The 19123-nt window shown below is 42.8% G+C and overlaps 1 protein-coding gene across 2 annotated transcripts in view; it reads right to left on the reverse strand.

Moving 5' to 3' along the window:
* Positions 1 to 19123, reverse strand: part of MPDZ (multiple PDZ domain crumbs cell polarity complex component) — a 113053-nt gene that overhangs the window by 20023 nt on the left and 73907 nt on the right. The window contains exons 27-38 of one of the 2 annotated variants that reach the window (XM_033173271.1): positions 17705 to 17815; positions 16682 to 16765; positions 13689 to 13790; positions 11198 to 11269; positions 9208 to 9370; positions 8442 to 8638; positions 6028 to 6119; positions 5691 to 5781; positions 4040 to 4120; positions 2803 to 2895; positions 2622 to 2696; positions 866 to 1052 (exon numbers count right to left, since the gene is read on the reverse strand). In XM_033173271.1, coding sequence (XP_033029162.1) covers positions 866 to 1052; positions 2622 to 2696; positions 2803 to 2895; positions 4040 to 4120; positions 5691 to 5781; positions 6028 to 6119; positions 8442 to 8638; positions 9208 to 9370; positions 11198 to 11269; positions 13689 to 13790; positions 16682 to 16765; positions 17705 to 17815 — 1348 coding nt within the window. The remainder of the gene's footprint in view (positions 1 to 865; positions 1053 to 2621; positions 2697 to 2802; positions 2896 to 4039; positions 4121 to 5690; positions 5782 to 6027; positions 6120 to 8441; positions 8639 to 9207; positions 9371 to 11197; positions 11270 to 13688; positions 13791 to 16681; positions 16766 to 17704; positions 17816 to 19123) is intronic. The other variant, XM_033173272.1, reaches the window with a different exon arrangement.

Here is a 19123-nt window from a genome sequence, read left to right on the forward strand (position 1 = left end):
CGGGGATTCGAACCGGCGACCTTCTGATTGGCAAGCCCTAGCCTCTGTGGTTTAACCCACAGCACCAACCGTGTCCTTAACAGACTACTTAAATTGGATTTCTGCTGTGATCTAGTCATGCCTGCTCATTCAACCAGCTTGGACTCATGCCATAGTTTGGTGAAGTGAAGGGCACTAAAATCACAGAGTTACGTCCAGCTGATGATAAGTAAACTTCCCTACTTGGAAGAAATCTAATAATTTTTATGTGCCTTTGGCTTGCTAGGCAAAATCACAGGTATGCAGCTTCCCTAATAATAATAATGATGTCACAAAGCGACTTACAGCACTATATAAACATTAAAATCAATTACTACAAAGCCAATTAAAAAAAACACATTCATACAGACAAAAGACAGGTCTTACAGTTCCTGTCACACAAATGGAATAATTCATATTAAGGCCCAAAAGCCTGGGTAAAAAGGCAAGTTTTTGCCTGCTGCATAAAAATAAAGATGGTGTCTGGCAAGCCTCCATACAGAAAGCCTTGTTGCTGGGCTTATGAACCGTGGCTTGTTTTAACCATGGTTTGCTATTTTATCTAAATGTAATAGCTTTGCTTAAGCATCCTGTGTTTGGCCATCCCACCCTAGAACACTCACTAAGGGAAAGAGGCCCAAGGAAACAGCAGCTTGAAAACAAACCAAGCTTTGGAGAAATAAATAAGCTGTGGATTCTAGTCTTGTCTGGGCATTGTCTCATGGTTTGGTGAAGAAAACCACGGCTAAAAACCGACCATGGTTTAGCTCTACGAATGAATGCAGCCATTGTAAGCATTTGTCACTGAATTCTTTTCCAAGACTTGAAGTAACTGGAAGATTCTTACTTTTAACTGACTCTGGTTCTGGTGATTCAGAAGGTGAAACAACGGCTGATTGTTGGATATTAGTTCTCTCACCCGAAGTAGTACTGTAAACCGGTGTTTGTGGCTGCGCAGCTGTCTGACTCTCCTCTTCGGCTGAATTGATTGTGAGTTTCACAGTGGGTTTTGATGTCTTCAGCAAACTGATAAACTTGAACAGTAAAAAAGAGAGCAAACTTTCATGTAACAAGCCAATATAGATACATGTTTTTTTTTTCATTCTAGAGTACAGAAAATAGTATAGCAGGCATATTGTAACAGGTTTCCAAGAGTCCTAGGGACTGAGGTCCTGTTAGCTCCCCAAAAAAATATTTGAGAGGGGCAGAGGCCCCCAAAGTCAATGGGCATTGGCATTCAAATGGTGTGTGTGCCACACCTTGTAACTGATTATGTGGGCTGCTGCACCCCACATATTTTATTCAAGTCAAGGTAGATGCCACTTCTTTCAACACAAAACTTTTTTTATTTTTAAATGCCCTGTGTTCCTCAGGTGAAAGGCAGTGTAGAAATTTAATAAATAATAATGAAATAATAAATTTAATTCAGCTGCTTTAAAAAGGGAGCTCTCTCCTTCCCCTCCCAAGAGCTGATCACTAGAACTGCAATTAATAGGTTAAATACACATGCAACCACCAGTGCTCCACAAAGGAACCATGGGCTGCAAACAACAAAACAGGATTAAAAGCATTTAAATATCGGCTACAGATATGGAAAATAGATGAGACTAAATAAGATAGAAGTTTGATAATGAAATTAGATTCAGAATAAGATTAGGTATAAATTGATGATTATATAATGTTAAGAATTTACTAACGATGTTATACAATGAACGCAGAAGGAGTGGACGTGAGGAAGTCAACTAACAATGTTAAGGAATAGAATGATTATAGTTTTTATAGTTGTTTTTTGTTTTTATCTTTTTTGTATTTTTGTATCTTATTTTTTTGATTTTTTGATTTTGTATTTGTATTTTTATATAATTTTTGTTATTGTTTGCAGTGTTTGTTTGTTTGGTTTGTGTTTTATTATCGAAAATTTAATAAAATTTATTTTTAAAAAACATTTGAATATCCTCACAGCTAAATAATATGCCCCACGAGCCACTTCAACTTCCCTAAAAAAAAAAAGAAGAAGAAGAAGAAGCCAACATAAAGTTGTTACCTTGGGTTCAGAAGTATGTCAGGAAGGAATGAGAAGGAAAAGAAAAGATTTAGCAACCCTCCTGAAACAGACAGAGCACCCCTGGTCCTGTAGCACCTGACTAAATGCCTAAATAGAATCCTGGAATCCAGGTGTCGCTGTGGGTTAAACCACAGAGTCTAGGGCTTGCTGATCAGAAGGTCAGCGGTTCGAATCCCTGCCATGGGGTGAGCTCCCGTTGCTCGGTCCCAGCTCCTGCCCACCTAGCAGTTCGAAAGCACATCAAAGTGCAAGTAGATAAATAGGGACCGCTCCAGCGGGGTGTTTCCGTGCGCTGCTCTGGTTCGCCAGAAGCGGCTTTGTCATGCTGGCCACATGACCCGGAAGCTGTCTGTGGACAAACGCCGGCTCCCTTGGCCTATAGAGCGAGATGAGCGCCGCAACCCCAGAGTCGGACACGACTGGACCTGATGGTCAGGGGTCCCTTTACCTTTACCTTATCTGTATCTTTTATGCCCTTCAACGGTTGTATAGAACAGGCGTCAAGTAAGTTTCATGCTGTAAGGAATTGCTCAAGTACCTTTTCTATAGGATACCCCACAACAACTTCATCGTCCACTGCCAGAATCTGATCTCCAACCTTAATTCGGCCATCCTGAAATAAAAATAACAACATTAGGATGGGGTGGGGGCAGAAGGTTTTCCCCATGTATACACTTCTCATCTTCTTCTCTGAAAGGGTGGCAATTTAACAGCCTTACCTTTCCTGCTGCACCATGCTCTGTTAAGCTCTGAATAACCACACCGTTAAATGTGTCTTCTTCACCGATGGCAATACCTATGCCTCCTTGATCCTAAGAAATACAAAAAGACACCCAGAGTTATAGAAGAACGTCAGCCAAAGCTGTCTTAAGCATGAATGCTTGAGGAGTGCTGTTAATTTCTTTAAAAGTTGACCCAAATGATCTGCACCACTTGGAATACGTTGATCAAAACGAGTTCACTCCTCTGAAACTTGTGGCACCGTCCCTGGCAGTTTAAATGATGCAAGATGCATATTAAATACTTTTTTCAGAAAATACACATTTAAAAAAGCGAGACAGAGAGACTGACTAGTGGTGGCATCAAAGCAGAGATTAATGCAGAAAGGACAGAACTATGGAACATATACAGAGAGACTGTGTGCATCTATATGATTTAGACATTTGTTGCTCTTGAATACTGGCTCTTGAATAAATAGGTTTTTTTTGTATGCTTGTAATTTGTTTGATTATTTGTTCCTTTTTAAAACACATGCACACACAAAAAATATTCCTAAGTAAATCCATGTTTATGAGTATGCACTTCATAAAACAATTCAGTTAAAAATATATTCACTGCCGATAAGTACAGATATAAGAGAAAGGCTCCATTTGTACAAAACAAAAAACAGCATTTAGTATTACAAGACCTAGCCTTGAGTACTGAGTTCTACACCCTAAAACTGTGGTTAATTATATTTAGTTGAAACAAGGGGCGGGAGCTGGGTTGTTTTAACAAATCCTAATTACCATTTCCCACAGCTTGTCTAAGTCTAGACAATACAGCAATATGTGGTTAATCTAAAATTAAAGCAAAATAAATAAATAAATTTCAAATTCCTCCACACTGGAGTACCAGTGAAAGGGAGAGTGAGAGTGTGAGCCCGAGGCCTGCTACAACTCATTTCCATGGTTTAGTTATGTTTTGAATGAAGCCAAGCACATTGCTGGATTTTGGGAAGTCCAAGATAAAATGAGCAACAGCATAATGACCACATAGATAACCCCATGCGATCCAATATAAAATGGGAAAACACGTGGATTCTGAGAATGAAACTGAGTGTTGGTTGTAAGATTGAAAACTGAGACCATTAGAGAAATTTGTTCATTCACAGTAGGAAATGGTTCCTTCCTCTTCAGGCTAAAGAAATTACAGACAGAATTCTGTTTGGGACCATTTGCATCAGCATCTACTCACTTTAGGCAATTCCACATTTTTAATATTCTTATATAAACTCTGGTCTATGGGAAAAATAGAGCTTGGGTCATTCACTTCACCCTGAAAGAAAAAAAAAATTGTATCAAAATATATCAATACAGAAAACATAACAAGCCATGTTCGTTATAGAGGTCGCAGAACCGATGCATCTAATGATATCCTAAAAGAACCAAGGTCACGAACAACGCTATACCAAACACACACAGATCATAACCGGTTATTATCTTTGTGTGTTTTGTCTAATGATATCCCGGCAACGAACAATTTACACACCTCCAATTGATATGGGACATGCACATGTAAAAAAAGGTAAAGATAAGGTAAAGGACCCCCGGACTATTAAGTCCAGTCAAAGGCGACTATGGGGTTGTGGTGCTCATCTCGCTTTCAGGCGAAGGGAGCTGGCTTTTGTCCACAGACAGCTTTCTGGGTCATGTGGCCAGCAGGACTAAACTGCTTCTGGCACAGCCAAACACCATGACGGAAACCAGAGCACATGGAAACACCGTTTACCTTCCCGCTGCAGCGGTACCTATTTATCTACTGGCACTGGTGTGCTTTCGAACTGCTAGGTTGGCAGGAGCTGGGAAAGAGCAACGGGAGCTCACTCTGTTGCAGGGATTTGAACTGACAACCTTCTGACCGGCAAGCCCAAGAGGCTCAGTGGTTTAGACCACAGCGCCACCCGCATCCCTTCATGCGCACGTGCACTGCGGCAACCAGGAAATGTCCGGAAAAAGGGGCAGGGCAGAACGGGTTTATGTCTGCTTTGCCATTGTACACAATGACCCAGAACGCAACCCCAACGCAGATTGGGGGTCGCCTGTACTAATGGCAATCTCATTTCTCTGTGTGGCAGACCTTATGGAGCCAAAATGTCACTGTCCACATAGGAGATAAGGTATTTGGGGGAGGCGGAGAGAAGCCACTGAGCATGCTCATTGTTCACAAGGTCTTAACTGGCTGCTGGGGGCAAACATGAAAAACCAAGGTGGGAGGGGCAATGGAGCAGGATATCATGGAAGCAGCAGTGCTCTGTGCTGCAACATTTTGTTTAACACAAACTTCCCTCCTCGCCCCCACTTTCAGATTTATATTAAAGTACCTCTGTTAAAGGGACATGGGTGGCGCTGTGGGTTAAACCACAGAGCCTAAGGCTTGCCAATCAAAAGGTCGGCGGTTCGATTCCCTGCGACGGGGTGAGCTCCTGTTGCTCGGTCCCTGCTCCTGCCCACCTAGCAGTTTGAAAGCATGTCAAAGTGCAAGCACAGTAGATAAATAGGTACCGCTCCGGCAGGAAGGTAAACGGCGTTTCTGTGCGCTGCTCTAGTTCGCCAGAAGCGGCTTAGTCATGCTGGCCACATGACCTGGAAGCTGTACGCTGGCTCCCTCGGCCAGTAAAGCGAGATGAGCGCTGCGACCCCAGAGTCGTCCGCGAGTGGACCTAATGGTCAGGGGTCCTTTCCCTTTCCCTTTACCACAGTTAAAATCTGTTCAAGTCTTGCTAAATTCTACCTTGATTCCTCTGTTTAGAAGCTATTTACAACATACTAAACAGCACCCCCCCTTTTTCCATCCCTACCAGTATTATTTCTATCACATGAATATAAATATGAAATACGTATTGTACCTCTTCATACTGAAGTAGCCCAGAAGAGGAAGGTGAAGTCTCTGCTGATTTCCCAGGACAAACAGCCATCTGTTGGATAGCATCTTTGTTTCTATAATATATGGAGAAGACAGGTTTTAAAATGAACTCTGTAATACTTTCGATACCTAAAGCATTTGCTTTTTGAAGGACATACTCACAATAGTGGTAAATCCTAAAAAGCAAATATATCATTCAGGGAAGCTTTTAGCAATGCTTCAAAAGTTGAATTACAGGTATATGGGAAAAGATACTGTTGAATATGCATTTATTCATTACAAAATGTTAAAAATAGATATAAGCATAAGAGGTTGCCTACCTGATAAATATGATTTTTACTTTAGAAGGTGCACATTTTATTATTGAAGATGCATTCTGGTGAGTCTTTCCATAGAGAACTTGTCCATTTATCTAGATAAATCAGAATGGCATGGATACTTACTTTAATTATGAGTACCAGCTTTGTTCCACAGACAAAAGCAAACTTGATTTCTTTGTCGCTACTGTTATTAAAACTGCTATTCAACCATTATGGTTGCAATGCGCTAATCCTGCATCTCTATACTACAATTGTTATCTCCTTTTTTAATATATAAAACAGCTGCTGGTTTGTGTTTGGCTCTCGACTGGCTGAAATCGTCCTTTGTTAGGTTGCAGTGGGCTGGCTGACATTGGGAACATCGTTATCAATTTCCACTAGTGATTGATCACCTCGTGACTCACTGTTTGTCAAATGGGAGGGGCGGGGGGGGGGAACGCATGAAGACAGCAGAGCAAGTAAAGGTAAATCAGCCCACTCCAACCAGGTCATTTTTAAAATGAGCGTGGAAATGGAAATAAAAGGTATTTTATGCAGTCCCTGGAGTGCATTCAAGTCCCCATTGAACAGAGTAAGATTTGCTTCAGATTAAACATACATGGGATTGTTGTGCTATTGCATACTGTGTCTAAACAATGTGCTTTAATCCTTGAGGCCAGAGACACTTTTGCACAGCTTTTATGGGTACACCAATCACACCTGTTCCTGGAAAAGGGAGATGTGAGCATGTTAACACATGCCTTGGTCACATTGAAGTTTAGTGCAACATACTGTACATGGGGCTACCTTTGAAGAATACCTGGAAACTTCAGTTGGTTATGATATGCTGCAGCCTGTCTATACTGACTAGCGCCCATTATTTAGAATATGTGACCCCCTATTTGTCCAAGCTCCTAGACCATTTCTGAGCCCAATTCTAAGCACTGGTGATGATTATGCTGAGAGCCCTAAATGGCTTGGTACTGTGATATTTAAAAGAATGTCTTCTGAAAAATCCTGCCTATCCACTGATGTGTTTTGGAGTGCTGCTGCTCCTCCATGTATCACTCCTGTCCAAACAGCAGCTGTTGGATACACAGGATGAGGCCTTTTTCAGTTGTTGCACATGGACTGTGCCCCATTCCCAAAACCCCCTCAACATTTTGATATATAATTAAAATAGTAACATTTCACTGTGGTTTTGTTGTAAAAACTGGATGACACTGCTGGCTCCTGAACACTTGTTTTTTTCTACCAGTTATTTTTAATCTTGCTATTTACTTTATTTTAGATGTTAGGCTTTTTGTTGCTGTGCCTTGAAACTACTGTCATGAGCTATCTGGCTCGTTTCCCAATTTATGGGGCAGAAAGAGGTGTGTATAAATCTTTTGCTTAAAAAAGAAAGAGTTTATATTTTATAAATAAACACACTGACACCTACATAGTTATCCTGCAGTATTTATTTACTAAAATACGTGTGATAACCACTAGCCTACCTGGTTTTTAAATAAGGGTTAAACGGAGCCGTGGAGGCTCTCAGCATTAGCCAAGGTAGCTAAATAAAGTCTCATGCTCACTATACCTCTGAATATACAATACTGGTGGCAAACAAATGATAGAGGGGGTAGCTTCCATGTTGATACCCTGTTTGTGAGCTACAAGAGTAATCAGCCTGGCCACTGGTGGAAACAAAATGGCGGGCTGGATAAACTGTAGATTAAATGTGCTATATCTTAGTCCACTTCTTTTTCTATTCTAATCCTGTTATATTCTAGCATCCAGCACTAAATTTCCTATAGGACCTAGTGCTCAGTATTGAATAATTCAAAAGCTTCCACCTTCTTCTATCAACCCAAAGAGTGGTCCAATGAATGATAAAATCCATTGTGTATCTCCCTTCATCTGAGACTAACAATGAAATCTGAGATGATGTTGGCTACTTCTGTGACATTAGTCCTGGTAAAACTTTGGAGACCAAGAAAGGGGGTGAGACATCAGGCAATCAAACGTAACTAAAGACCTAAGGGGAAAGCTTCAGGATGAATGACAACATATTAGCAGTACAACCCTATATATAAATCCCATTGAGCTCCAAGAGGCTTACTCCCAATTAAGTGGAACAGGGCCGCTGTCTTGCTGTTTCATTAAATCGTGGCTTTCTTTGTCTCAAAACCATAGCAAAGGTATTTATTTCTCCTGTTTCATAGCATCTATTTATTTCTTCAGTACTAGCATAGTTGAAAAACAATCCTGACCGCAAACATAAAATTTATAATGGGAAGCCAGTATGATTGTAAAGAAAGGCAATACTGATTAAAAGAACGTGCTGTTAATTAAAGGCTGCATTTTGCACCAATAATCGAATGTTCCCCACCCCAACCCCCCGTCCTTAGAGTCAGCATGTTTCGTTTTAAGTATAATTACTAGACACTTACTTCCAGTAACTCGTCTGCAATCTGCAGCCTGCCATCTTTTCCAGCTGCTCCGTTTGGATCAATTCCCACTACAAAAACGCTCATCTTGGACCGGTCTTTGTTCCCAGCTAGGCTGAGTCCTAAGCCAGTCTTCCCTTTCTCCAACTCTATCATGTGCAGATCTCCAGACAGATGCCCATACCGGTGACTGATCTTTCCTAATCATAAGGAGAGAGAAATTGGGTGGCAAGGGCAGAATTTATCTTCAAAAACTTAAAAAGAGTGCAAACTTTGGAAATTCAGCAGTCATTATCATAAACCATAATCTCAGACAGACTGCAACAATTTGAATAGGAATCTATGGTTCTTTTCCAGTAAAATGCCTCCAGGCATTTCATTTTATCAGAATGGAAGAGTAGAAAATCTCTCCCTTACTGCTCTATACAGTCTGCCTGTGTGTGTGTGTGTGTCTGTGTGTGTGTGCATATTTGTGTGTGTACACACTCACACAAACACACACACACTCAAATCTTCCACACATATTTGTGTTTTTAAGATTTTTTTCTAATAGCAGCAATTATGGAAAAGACAACCAGAGAATAGAGCTTAATATGTTTGCCCATTATGCAAAAGACAGAATCTGAATTCATACAACAAAATGTACATAGCAAAAAATAATGTTGTTTCCACAAGTTATTCAAGCAAGATTAAAAAAAGGGAAATGACCGTCACATAGTACATGAAGATGTAAACAATTGTGAAAGGTTCTCTCAAGAATCAAACTTACTCCAGCTGTACCCGAACTCATCTTCCTTATCCAGCTCTTCCAGGTATTGGTTGCAGGATTGCTGCAAAACCTCACTGCTCATTCCTGGAGACAGGGAAGGAGGCGGCAGGAGCAGGTTACAAGACGAAGTCTTTTCCGGCTCTGAATCTGACTGGCTAGATGCCTGTGGAGAGTAAGGAAAATACAGTGGCTGGGAACGTGCAGACTGGCACTGGGCAAAGAAAAATGCATGAAGTGATGACAAAGAAAGGGTTGGGCCTTTGAAGTTAAAATACTGTGCAATAATAGAACAGAAAGGCAATCACAGATGGGGGGGAAAACAGCATGGTAAACGAAGGTTCAGATGCACTTTAAGCAAGCAGGATAGTTACTAAAAGCCAAATTCAGTGAAGGTTTATGTGCTGGGTGGCCTACATGCCAAGGACTTACATAGACGTGAAAGTGTATTTCCAAAACCAAAAACAGTATCATGAAGGAAGGAAGGAAGGGAGGGAGGAAGGGAGGGAGGGAGATAATTTTACTGATTCCCAAAGAAAAGTGGCTGAGATGTGTAGTTTTGAAGATTCATATAGAAAAGTGCCTTTGTTCAAAAGGTGGGGAGGGGGAAGAGGGAAACTCAAATGAGGCTTTGGATCCAAATTTCCCATGCACAGAACTCTGCTCCCCGTACATGCCTACTTCTGTGTCCCCGAAGCCCTCTTGAAACAAGCCAGAGAGTGTTGCCGGACCTCTCCAGAACACAATAGAAGTTGGTTTGGGAACCTGCATGAGAGATTGTGGGGATTGTCTCCTACCCTCTCCTTTGGGAGCTTCCATTCGCCAAAGGGACACTCTGGAAACAACCGTGTGTGTGTGTGCATTTAACTTTATTTCAATACTTAGCATGTGCATATATAATAACTATATGCACACAACTTCAGATTTTGTGCGGCTGAATGTTTCCGAACACAACCAAAAACCAAGGCGCGAGTTCCGACTGGCTGCAGGAGCTTCCTGCACTCAATTGGAAGCCGCATTGGACTTTCGGCTTCCAAAAAAATGTTCGCAAACCGGAACACTCACTTCCGGGTTGGCAGTGTTCGGGAGCCAAAATGTTCGAGTCGCAAGGCGTTCCAGAACCAAGGTACAACTGTAAAGAGTCTGGGCATTGTATGGTCTTTATAAAGAAGTTATCAATCACCTAGAAGAGTTATTTGGTTTCCTAGCTGTAAGCTACTCTGTAAGCTGCATATCATCAACAATACACACACACACACACGCACGCACACACAGACAAAACGTGGCCCACTTGTATGTAGAGGTATGGGACCCAACTGTGGCAAATGGTCCCACTAAGGTAACACATGAAGAGACCCTATAAGAGTGAATGGGAGCAACATGATTGTCTTCGGCGATTTGAACAGGGAGCTCTTAATAAGAACAATGTTGTTGTTGTTCAGTCGTTCAGTCGTGTCCGACTCTTCGTGACCCCATGGACCAGAGCATGCCAGGCACGACTATCTTTCACTGCCTCCCGCAGTTTGGCCAAACTCATGCTAGTCGCTTTGAGAACTCTGTCCAACCATCTACCTTAATTATGAAGAGTTGGCTCTCCAGGTATTGCTGGAATTCCAGCAATGATACCTGACAGTCGACCATGCTGCATGGAGGCTGATGGGAATTGTAGCCTGACAACTTCTGGAGAACCACAGGCTCCCCCATCACTGCTATAAAAGATGCAGAGATAAATACAAATGTGGCAATTCCCGAATCCTTCACTGTGGCATCCTGTGGGTTTCAGACAAAGGATTTGGGCGACAGTAAGTACAGAGAGAGCAGCATCACTCTGAAAGAAGCAGGTACACTTGGAAGAAGCATGTGGTCCTTTTGAAATGACCAAGGGGGCAAAATGGGTGGGGTTGAGGACAGACAGCACACAAGGAGTGCGGCACATACACTGGCTACGATAGTTAACTATAAATTAGGACAGTAGCCACAAATTAAAACAAACCTTAAACGGTGTAGGAGCAAAGGGGTTACATGGGGAGCAACTGGTGGTAAATCTAATTGGATTCTGCATATCCTATGGCAACAGAAAACAGGAGGCTGTTTATTACAGTATCCTTGGAGGAATGCTACTTTTTGTACTGTAGAAGTATTCTTACATAGGGAATGGGTTTTATATAAACTTTATTTTTTTAAATAAAATAATAATAATAATAATAATAATAATAATAATCACATCAGAATGACTCAACATTTCTTAAAGGGCCTAACATGGCTTATCACTACCAGTCATAGACCCTATCCAATTTGTATTCTCACGGGACTTGGGGCAACAAAATCCCTCTTGGGAGGAAATTGACAAAGACAATTCCGCAACCTGAGAACGAACACCTGTGCAACAATTTACTTTTACATGCAGATGTGCATGAAGTGGAACACCATAGCAGCCCCTCCAAAATCTGCTCAAGGGGGACCCCCAACTAGCTTTTGAAGGTGGCTCAGGGGCTGCAGGAGGGAGGAGAGGAAATGAAGTTTAAGTCCTGTTTTGTGAGCAAAAGTGTCTTCTACTCTCAGAACAGCAGTACTGGGGAGAACAGCAGAAAACCCCTTGCCTTTTGTTTGTTTTGAGAACCTAAGCCATGGGTAGGCAAACTACGGCCTGGGAGCCGGATCCAGCTCAATCGCCTTCTCAATCCGGCCCACAGATGGTCCGGAAATCAGCGTGTTTTTACATGAGCAGAATGTATCCTTTTACTTAAAATGCATCTTTGGGTTATTTGTGGGGCCTGCCTGGTGTTTTTACATGAGTAGAATGTGTGCTTTTATTAAAAATGCATCTCTGGATTATTTGTGGGGCATAAGAATTCCCCCCCCAAAAAATAAAGTCTGGCCCCCTACAAGGTCTGAGGGACAGTGGACCGGCCCTCTGCTGAAAAAGTTTGCTGACCCCTGACGTAAGCTGTTAGCTTATTAAAAGAAAAGTAAGTTTACTTCTATAGCCCTTACCTATACCACCAAGTATAGACAGAACGCTTGCATTTAAGCAGTTACGTGTCACTTTGGGGGCACAAGAATTCAGAAGGTAGTTTTTCCTCAGCTCAGCCTAACAAGCCAGAGACTAGGCAGAGGAACTTCTTGCATCTAAAGCATATGCTCCACCACTAAGCTTCATGACACACACACACCCATTTTCATGGCAACAAATAACAGATAACATAAAGTATCTGGGAGGGGAGGGGAACCTAAGGTAGAATCATAGAATTGTAGAGTTGGAAGGGACCACAAGGATCATCTAGTCCAACTCCCTGCAAGACAGGAATACAGGAATATTTTTCCCAACATGGGGCTTGACCCCCCCAACCCTGAGATTAAGAGTCTCATTCAGTGGCGGAGGAAGGCTCCGCGCTACTCGGGGCGGTGAAAAAACACGCCCCAGGAGCAGGGCGTTGTGGCGTCACATTGTGACATCACGATCGCCGGGCCGCCGCCACTTCCGCAGCCCCCTTTTAAGCTGCAGAGTGAAAAGGCGACTCGTGGGGCTGCTGAGCACTATTGGCGGTTCCCCGCTGATCGCGCACAGCAGCCCCACCGCCTTTTCCCTCTGCAGCTCAAAAGGGAGCCGCAGAAGCGGCGGTCCAACGACGGAGTGCGCCTGCGTGAAATGTCATGCAGGCACACTCCGTCGTCGGGCTGTGTGCTGCTGCTCCTGGGGTGACGGAGGGAGCGGCGGCGCGTGGGAGTGGCGGGAGGGGCCGCCGCTTGTCACCCCCACCCGCCGCTTGTCACCCCCACCCGTCGCTTGTCACCCCCGCCCTCCCGTCACCCGGGGCGTGCCGCCCCTACCGCCCCCCCCAGCGACGCCCCTGGTCTCATTCTCTACCAACTGAGGCATCAAGGTTAGTTAGATCTGTAGCCTGAATTCCCTTGCAGACAGCAGTGAGGAGCTGCTATTGACTTTGTCAGGACTGATCACAGAATTCTCCTGTGACCTGGTTGTGGCAGCGGCAATGCAACCAGTGATAGAAGAATGCCTCTACACAATTTATTTATAGTCTACTCTGACACATGACTATGTCCCACTGATATCAGTACAGCTAGCTCCCAGATAAGCGATTTGTGTTCTGTATTCTCCACATCATTCCTTAATATTCCTAATTCACCGGGGGGGGGGGGGAGAAGAACCAAACTACTGTATTTCTGTTAATATTCTCAAAAAGATTTGGGAATGTGGTCATACTGGTCTTTCCCCAAGCAACAGGTTGCCTCTCTGTCTATGATTGTGGAACACCTGGTTTTGCGGTCAAATGGAAGCTTTTTGGGTGAGTATGGTGGACCTATCTCTGATAAGGAGAATGCTTTTCCTTCAGTAAGACACTGGCTTATTGACGTTTGTTCAAAAAAAAAAAATCAAGTGAGGGAGAGGAGAAGGAGCAGAGAAAGAGAGGAACACATAAATTTTCACTGAGTCCATCGCAAACACCCATGCATCATCCAACCTTGTTAGTGTTGAACTGTAGCGGCTCAACAAAAGGGTTAGTGCTGCTGAAGGCAGGAGGCTTACTGAAAGGGTTGTACTGCAAGTAAGGCATAGGGAGGTTCTACGAGAAAAACAGAAAGGGGCTTGCTAACCAAAAGGCAGATACATTAGGACACTTCCACACAAACATGGACATCCCTTGGCCAACATCAAATCCAGGGGTCGGCAAACTTAGACCCGTGGGCTGGATCCAGCCCAATTGCCCTCTGGATCCGGCCCGTGAACGATTCTGCAACCACTGCCTGAATTGGCATGATCGCCATTTTTTCCCAATTTGGGGGGCGCCATTCCCCCCCCCAGTTTTCTCCCTCCCTTACTGTGGCAGCATCTCCTCCCTCCTCCTGGCTCCTCCCCACCCTGTGGAGGAAGGGGGGTGGGCTTTGATAGGAAACCTCACTGCTGGCTGCCTTTCCCCATGGCAGCACTGTGGCCTGGAGCTTGGCATGCCTGCTAGCCCCGCGCCTGGCAAAACTGGCTCAAAAAGGAGAGCCACCGCCAGCTCCCAACCTCAGGCAGAGCGGCGGCGCAGGTAGGCAGGGGGAGGGGAGGAGCTGGAGGAGAGAGGGGAAGAGAGAGAAGCCCCCTCCGCAGTTTGCAGCCACTAGGTCTGGGGGACAGTCAACCGGCCCCCTCCCAAAAAAGTTTGCTGACCCCTGGTCAAATCCATGTGTGAAAATGGTGGTCATGGATCAAATACCACAGAATTTCAGACACAATGCATTCCGATGGCAATTCACACATTCCGGCTGAGAATCACGGATAAATAAGGGTGTCGAGTGTTGCACCTGCATGCATGTTTGTACCGCCCTTTATGCATGAGACCTCTCCGTGGTTTTAAGCATCTCGAAAAGGAACAGGACTGCACCAAGATTGTTCCAAATATCCCTTCATTATCATTGCAAGTCCAAATTATAAAAGCAGGTACACACATCCATAATTTATGTTAGTGCAGTGGGAGGGTTTGCCTCTTAGCGCAACCACAGCAGTAGCTGTGATCCAGCATAGGTAGCATGAAAACAATATAAACATATGCCAGGCACAAAGCTGCCTGGTGGATAAGGGATTAGGAGGAGGACCTCATGGTTACCGCCAAACCACAGTTGTCAGCCATAGTTAGAAGTAGGTTGGAAGTTGTGGTCTGACGTAACCATGATTAGCACCACTATAGATGTTGTCCTATGCAGGGTGTGTGTGTGTGTGTGTGTGTGTGTGTATAATTTTTTTTAAAATAAATTGGATTTTTAAAATAAAATGCCTCTGGAGGAAAAACCTTTCTAAATATAGTTTTCTGTTTAAGTTACAGGAAATAAGGATTTGTTTTAATTTTTTCACGTGTGCTAAAAATCAGTCTTTTTTTAAAAAAATGTTTAACCACATCAGTTAACAAACATGGATACGTATTCCATAATGTTATTGTTTTAGTAGTTAAATATATTGTTCAAATTGTTATTGAGGAAATGATTATTATTCTCCTTCCAATAAAGTACAGCAGAGAAGTTGTCCAAATATAAACATTTGGCTTATCAAACCTCACAACAATTTCATAATTATCTGTCTACATATTTCTAATAGTATAACCAAATCAGTAATTTTTGATATAACTGTAAAAACTACTCTGAAAAAAATAAGATATTAAGATTATACCAGCTAGAATGAGTCTTTCTGTAACACACACACACACACACACACACACACACACACACATATATATATAGTAAGACTTGGTATATATATATCCACCCTGGTCCTATGTCATCATTAGCTTAGACACTGAACGAAGGGGGAATCCCCATGCAAGATGTGACGAAGAGAGTGAGCACAACACAAGGGCAACAGATAATGAAAGCTCCAAAGCCCATGGGGTATTCCCAGTCTCCTAACAAATCCTATGCCTGCTTATTTGGAAGTAAATTCCACTCAACACAATGGGACTTTCTTTCAAATAAAAATGGACAGGATCAGAATGTACAAGGATACAGTGGTACCTCGGGTTACATACGCTTCAGGTTACAGACTCCGCTAACTCAGAAATAATGCTTCAGGTTAAGAACTTTGCTTCAGGATAAGAACAGAAATTGTGCTCTGGTGGGAGGCCCCATTAGCTCAAGTGGTGCTTCAGGTTAAGAACCGTTTCAGGTTAAGAACGGACCTCCGGAACGAATTAAGTACGTAACCAGAGGTACCACTGTACTTACATATCCTGTTGCCACTGTTGTTACAATTAACAAGGCGTAAATATTACATCGACAGACAATAAATTACCATATTTTTCTGTGTATAATACGCCCCCATGTATAAGAAGCCCCCTATTTTTAGGAACTCCAATTTAAGAAATCCCAACCCTTCCCTATCCGTGTGTAAGAAGACCCACAGTTTTCACATAATTTTAAAGTTTAAAAAAACCTAGTCTTATACACGGAAAAGTATGGTATATGCTTTAAATGTTTATAAAAACATAGTGGTAAGCAGAATCTGAAAAGGCTTGTCAACGCAACTCCCATCCTTTGCAAATAAGTTACGGGGGAGGGGGGGATGCACAACACAATACTTAACTTATTAAACAAGCAAGTTAAATAGTTGTTTCAAAACAAAATACATAACTGGCCACAGTAATCATTCATATCCCCTAGGTAACACTTAGCCATTTCCCACCCACATCATGCACTGGTGGAACCTGTTAAAATTGCTGGATATTTTTTTTTGCTTAACAAAGCTGTATTAAAAGGTAACTCTCATTATAGGACCCGGTTAGTTCTGTGGGTGACTGTCTGTGACCAATGACTGGGAATCCCCTTATAGGATCTTGTCTCTAAAAACACAACAACGGTTTTCAAACGGAGAGCACAAGCTAGACGCGATGCTTTTGTCCATGCCACAGCAAATGCAGAAGCCTCAAACAGCGTCTCGCACACAGTCACCAATATTCAGCAAAGCTACTCCATGCGACTTTACCTGCAACGACTGGTGGTAAAATGGATTGTTAGGTTTCTGCCCGCTGGGAGCAGAGGGCGATACAGAGCTATAGAGAGATTCTGGCTGGGAAACAAAAAGTTTGTGAAACAGCTCGTGAATCAGACATGCAGCTTTACAGCGAATCTACGAGGAGGAAGTGTAGTTACAAATAACGCAAGCTACTATATTAAGACTATTTTGCTGGTGTTTGTGTCGCCCATGCAGCACAAGTTGCTAAAAGTGTGAAGTGAAGCAAAACGAAACAAGTCCCTCTGCATACTTGAACGGCGCCATCTGCACAGGAAGTTTCCATCCCTCCTGGTTAATGCTTTACAAGTGTTGAAACAAAAAGGGGGCATTTGGGTGCAATGGGCATTTGCAACTAGTCTGCCCCATGCAGATTGTGCAGGCCATGCACAGCCCACAGCTGTCGCCAGCTGCCATGTTTGACGGGCATGTAATCAAGATGGGATATACACAGGTGCTGTGGGGCAGGAGGGTCTCGGCTGCACTGAAGGAGCAGTCTCATAATCTCAACAACTGCGTGGTGTGGAAGAGCTGTTAGAACAGTGTTTCCCAAATTTGGGTCTCCAGCTGCTTTTGAACTACAATTCCCATCATCCTTAACCACTGGTCCTGCTAGATAGGGGTGGTGGAATTTGTAGTAATAATAATTAAAAAACAACAACAAACAGCTGCAGATCCAAGTTTGGGAAACCCTGTCTTACAACTTTTCCACGACGCCTAATGAAATGTACATTATGTTTTTTTGGTTGCCACCACTCGCTTTGATCCAGAAACCTGCACTGTCTTACAAATCCTTTCTAAAGTAGGTTTTCAAGGACTGGTTTTTTGTTTAGTTTGCATGCGTGCGTGTGTGCACTAATTGCAACCACTACGAATCCTGCCCTTAGCTTTGTGCAAATGTCCTCCCCAAAATAACACAACCTCGGATGCTTAATTTCTCCCTGCATATTTTGGTTCTGCAAATCTTTTTTTTCCCCCCACAGTTCATATGCTTACCCTTGGTCTGTTTATAATGCTTTGTACCATAAAGACTACTGGGTTGCCTGCTCTCCGTATGGCTTCCACAGCTTGTTCGTGGCTTGCGTCTCTGAGGTTAATTCCGTCCACCTGAAATCGTAAGGCCTAAGCTTAACACGATGGTACACGCAGCTAGAAAAATAGCAACGCAGCAATTTCTAGAAAATGTATTTGGCTTCTCTTTGTCATGGTGAAAACATAACAAGCAAAAAAACTAGGGACAGCCTTTTCTGACATCAGGCCTTCAGGATAGTGCAGTGTTAAGGAGACCGAGCTGCAAATGAGGAGCCCGTAGTTCAAATCTTGTTCCATTCAAGAGCTTTAACCTTAAGCAAAGCACTTTATCCAAGCCTGAGTCCCATCTTTCGCAATATGAGGAGAATAATCCTGACCTACCTTACAGGGCTGCTGCAAGGATATTGAGATAAATATATGTGAATCATTGAGAAAACTCAGGACTCAGACACACTCATCAACTGTATCATTATAACTGCATTATAAACACGTGACACCAGATGGCACTGTAGAGCTGTGATCTGTCACTAATGGTGTTTTACATTAACAGCTTTTATAACGCATTTTTCTGCAACGTGTTTTTTAAATGTGTATAGATCCAGCCTCAAATTCAATATATTATCAGTCGACAGCAGACAAACCACCTATGTATGTCAGTTTACATGTGTACTTATTTCTTTAAAAGAGAGAGAGAGAAGCCTCAGGATGGGTCATAATTTGTAAGCAGTGAACAGAGTTTCTAAAACGCTCCTGCAAATAAAAATTTAAAAATCGCATTTCCAAAGCAAGATTGTGTTTACATGCTTCATTGGGATTGCTGGAAGGCTCAATTAACATGCGTATAAAGTACAACATTCATTTTAAAGGGAGGGGGAAGGAAGGGAAAAGGCGAGGCATTGCCATTTAGACTCCCTCAAGAGCTGCAAAATGCAGTCTTTCCAAGAAAGGCTAAGACTTAGCACTTCCTGAAAGGAGGCCTCCAGTTGTGCAGATGTCTAAGGCAAGAATCCAAAGGCTGTTTTGGCATCAGAAGAAAATGAGGTTATAATATTAGTGTTAGTAAGTTAATTTGTGTTTTTGGTCACTATTGAAGCCAAGCTACAGCATGCTAGTGGTTAGTTGCAATTTTAACATTAGAAATCTCATGGGAAGAGCTCTCTTTACCACTTTAGTTCTTATGAGTTGACTGAGAATTAAACCATCCACTATAAATCACGGAGAGGTGAGAAACCATTAGAGTTTATAAACTTCCAGAGGTGGAAACCATGGTGCTTGCAGGACACAAACCATGGGTACCAGAACAAAATACTTAATTCAAATGTACAATAGTAATAGAAATCATTTCATAGGATCATAGAGTTGGAAAGGACCACCAGAGCCATC

The sequence above is a fragment of the Lacerta agilis genome, chromosome 16 (assembly GCF_009819535.1).
Source record: "Lacerta agilis isolate rLacAgi1 chromosome 16, rLacAgi1.pri, whole genome shotgun sequence".
Classification (NCBI taxonomy): domain Eukaryota; kingdom Metazoa; phylum Chordata; class Lepidosauria; order Squamata; family Lacertidae; genus Lacerta; species Lacerta agilis.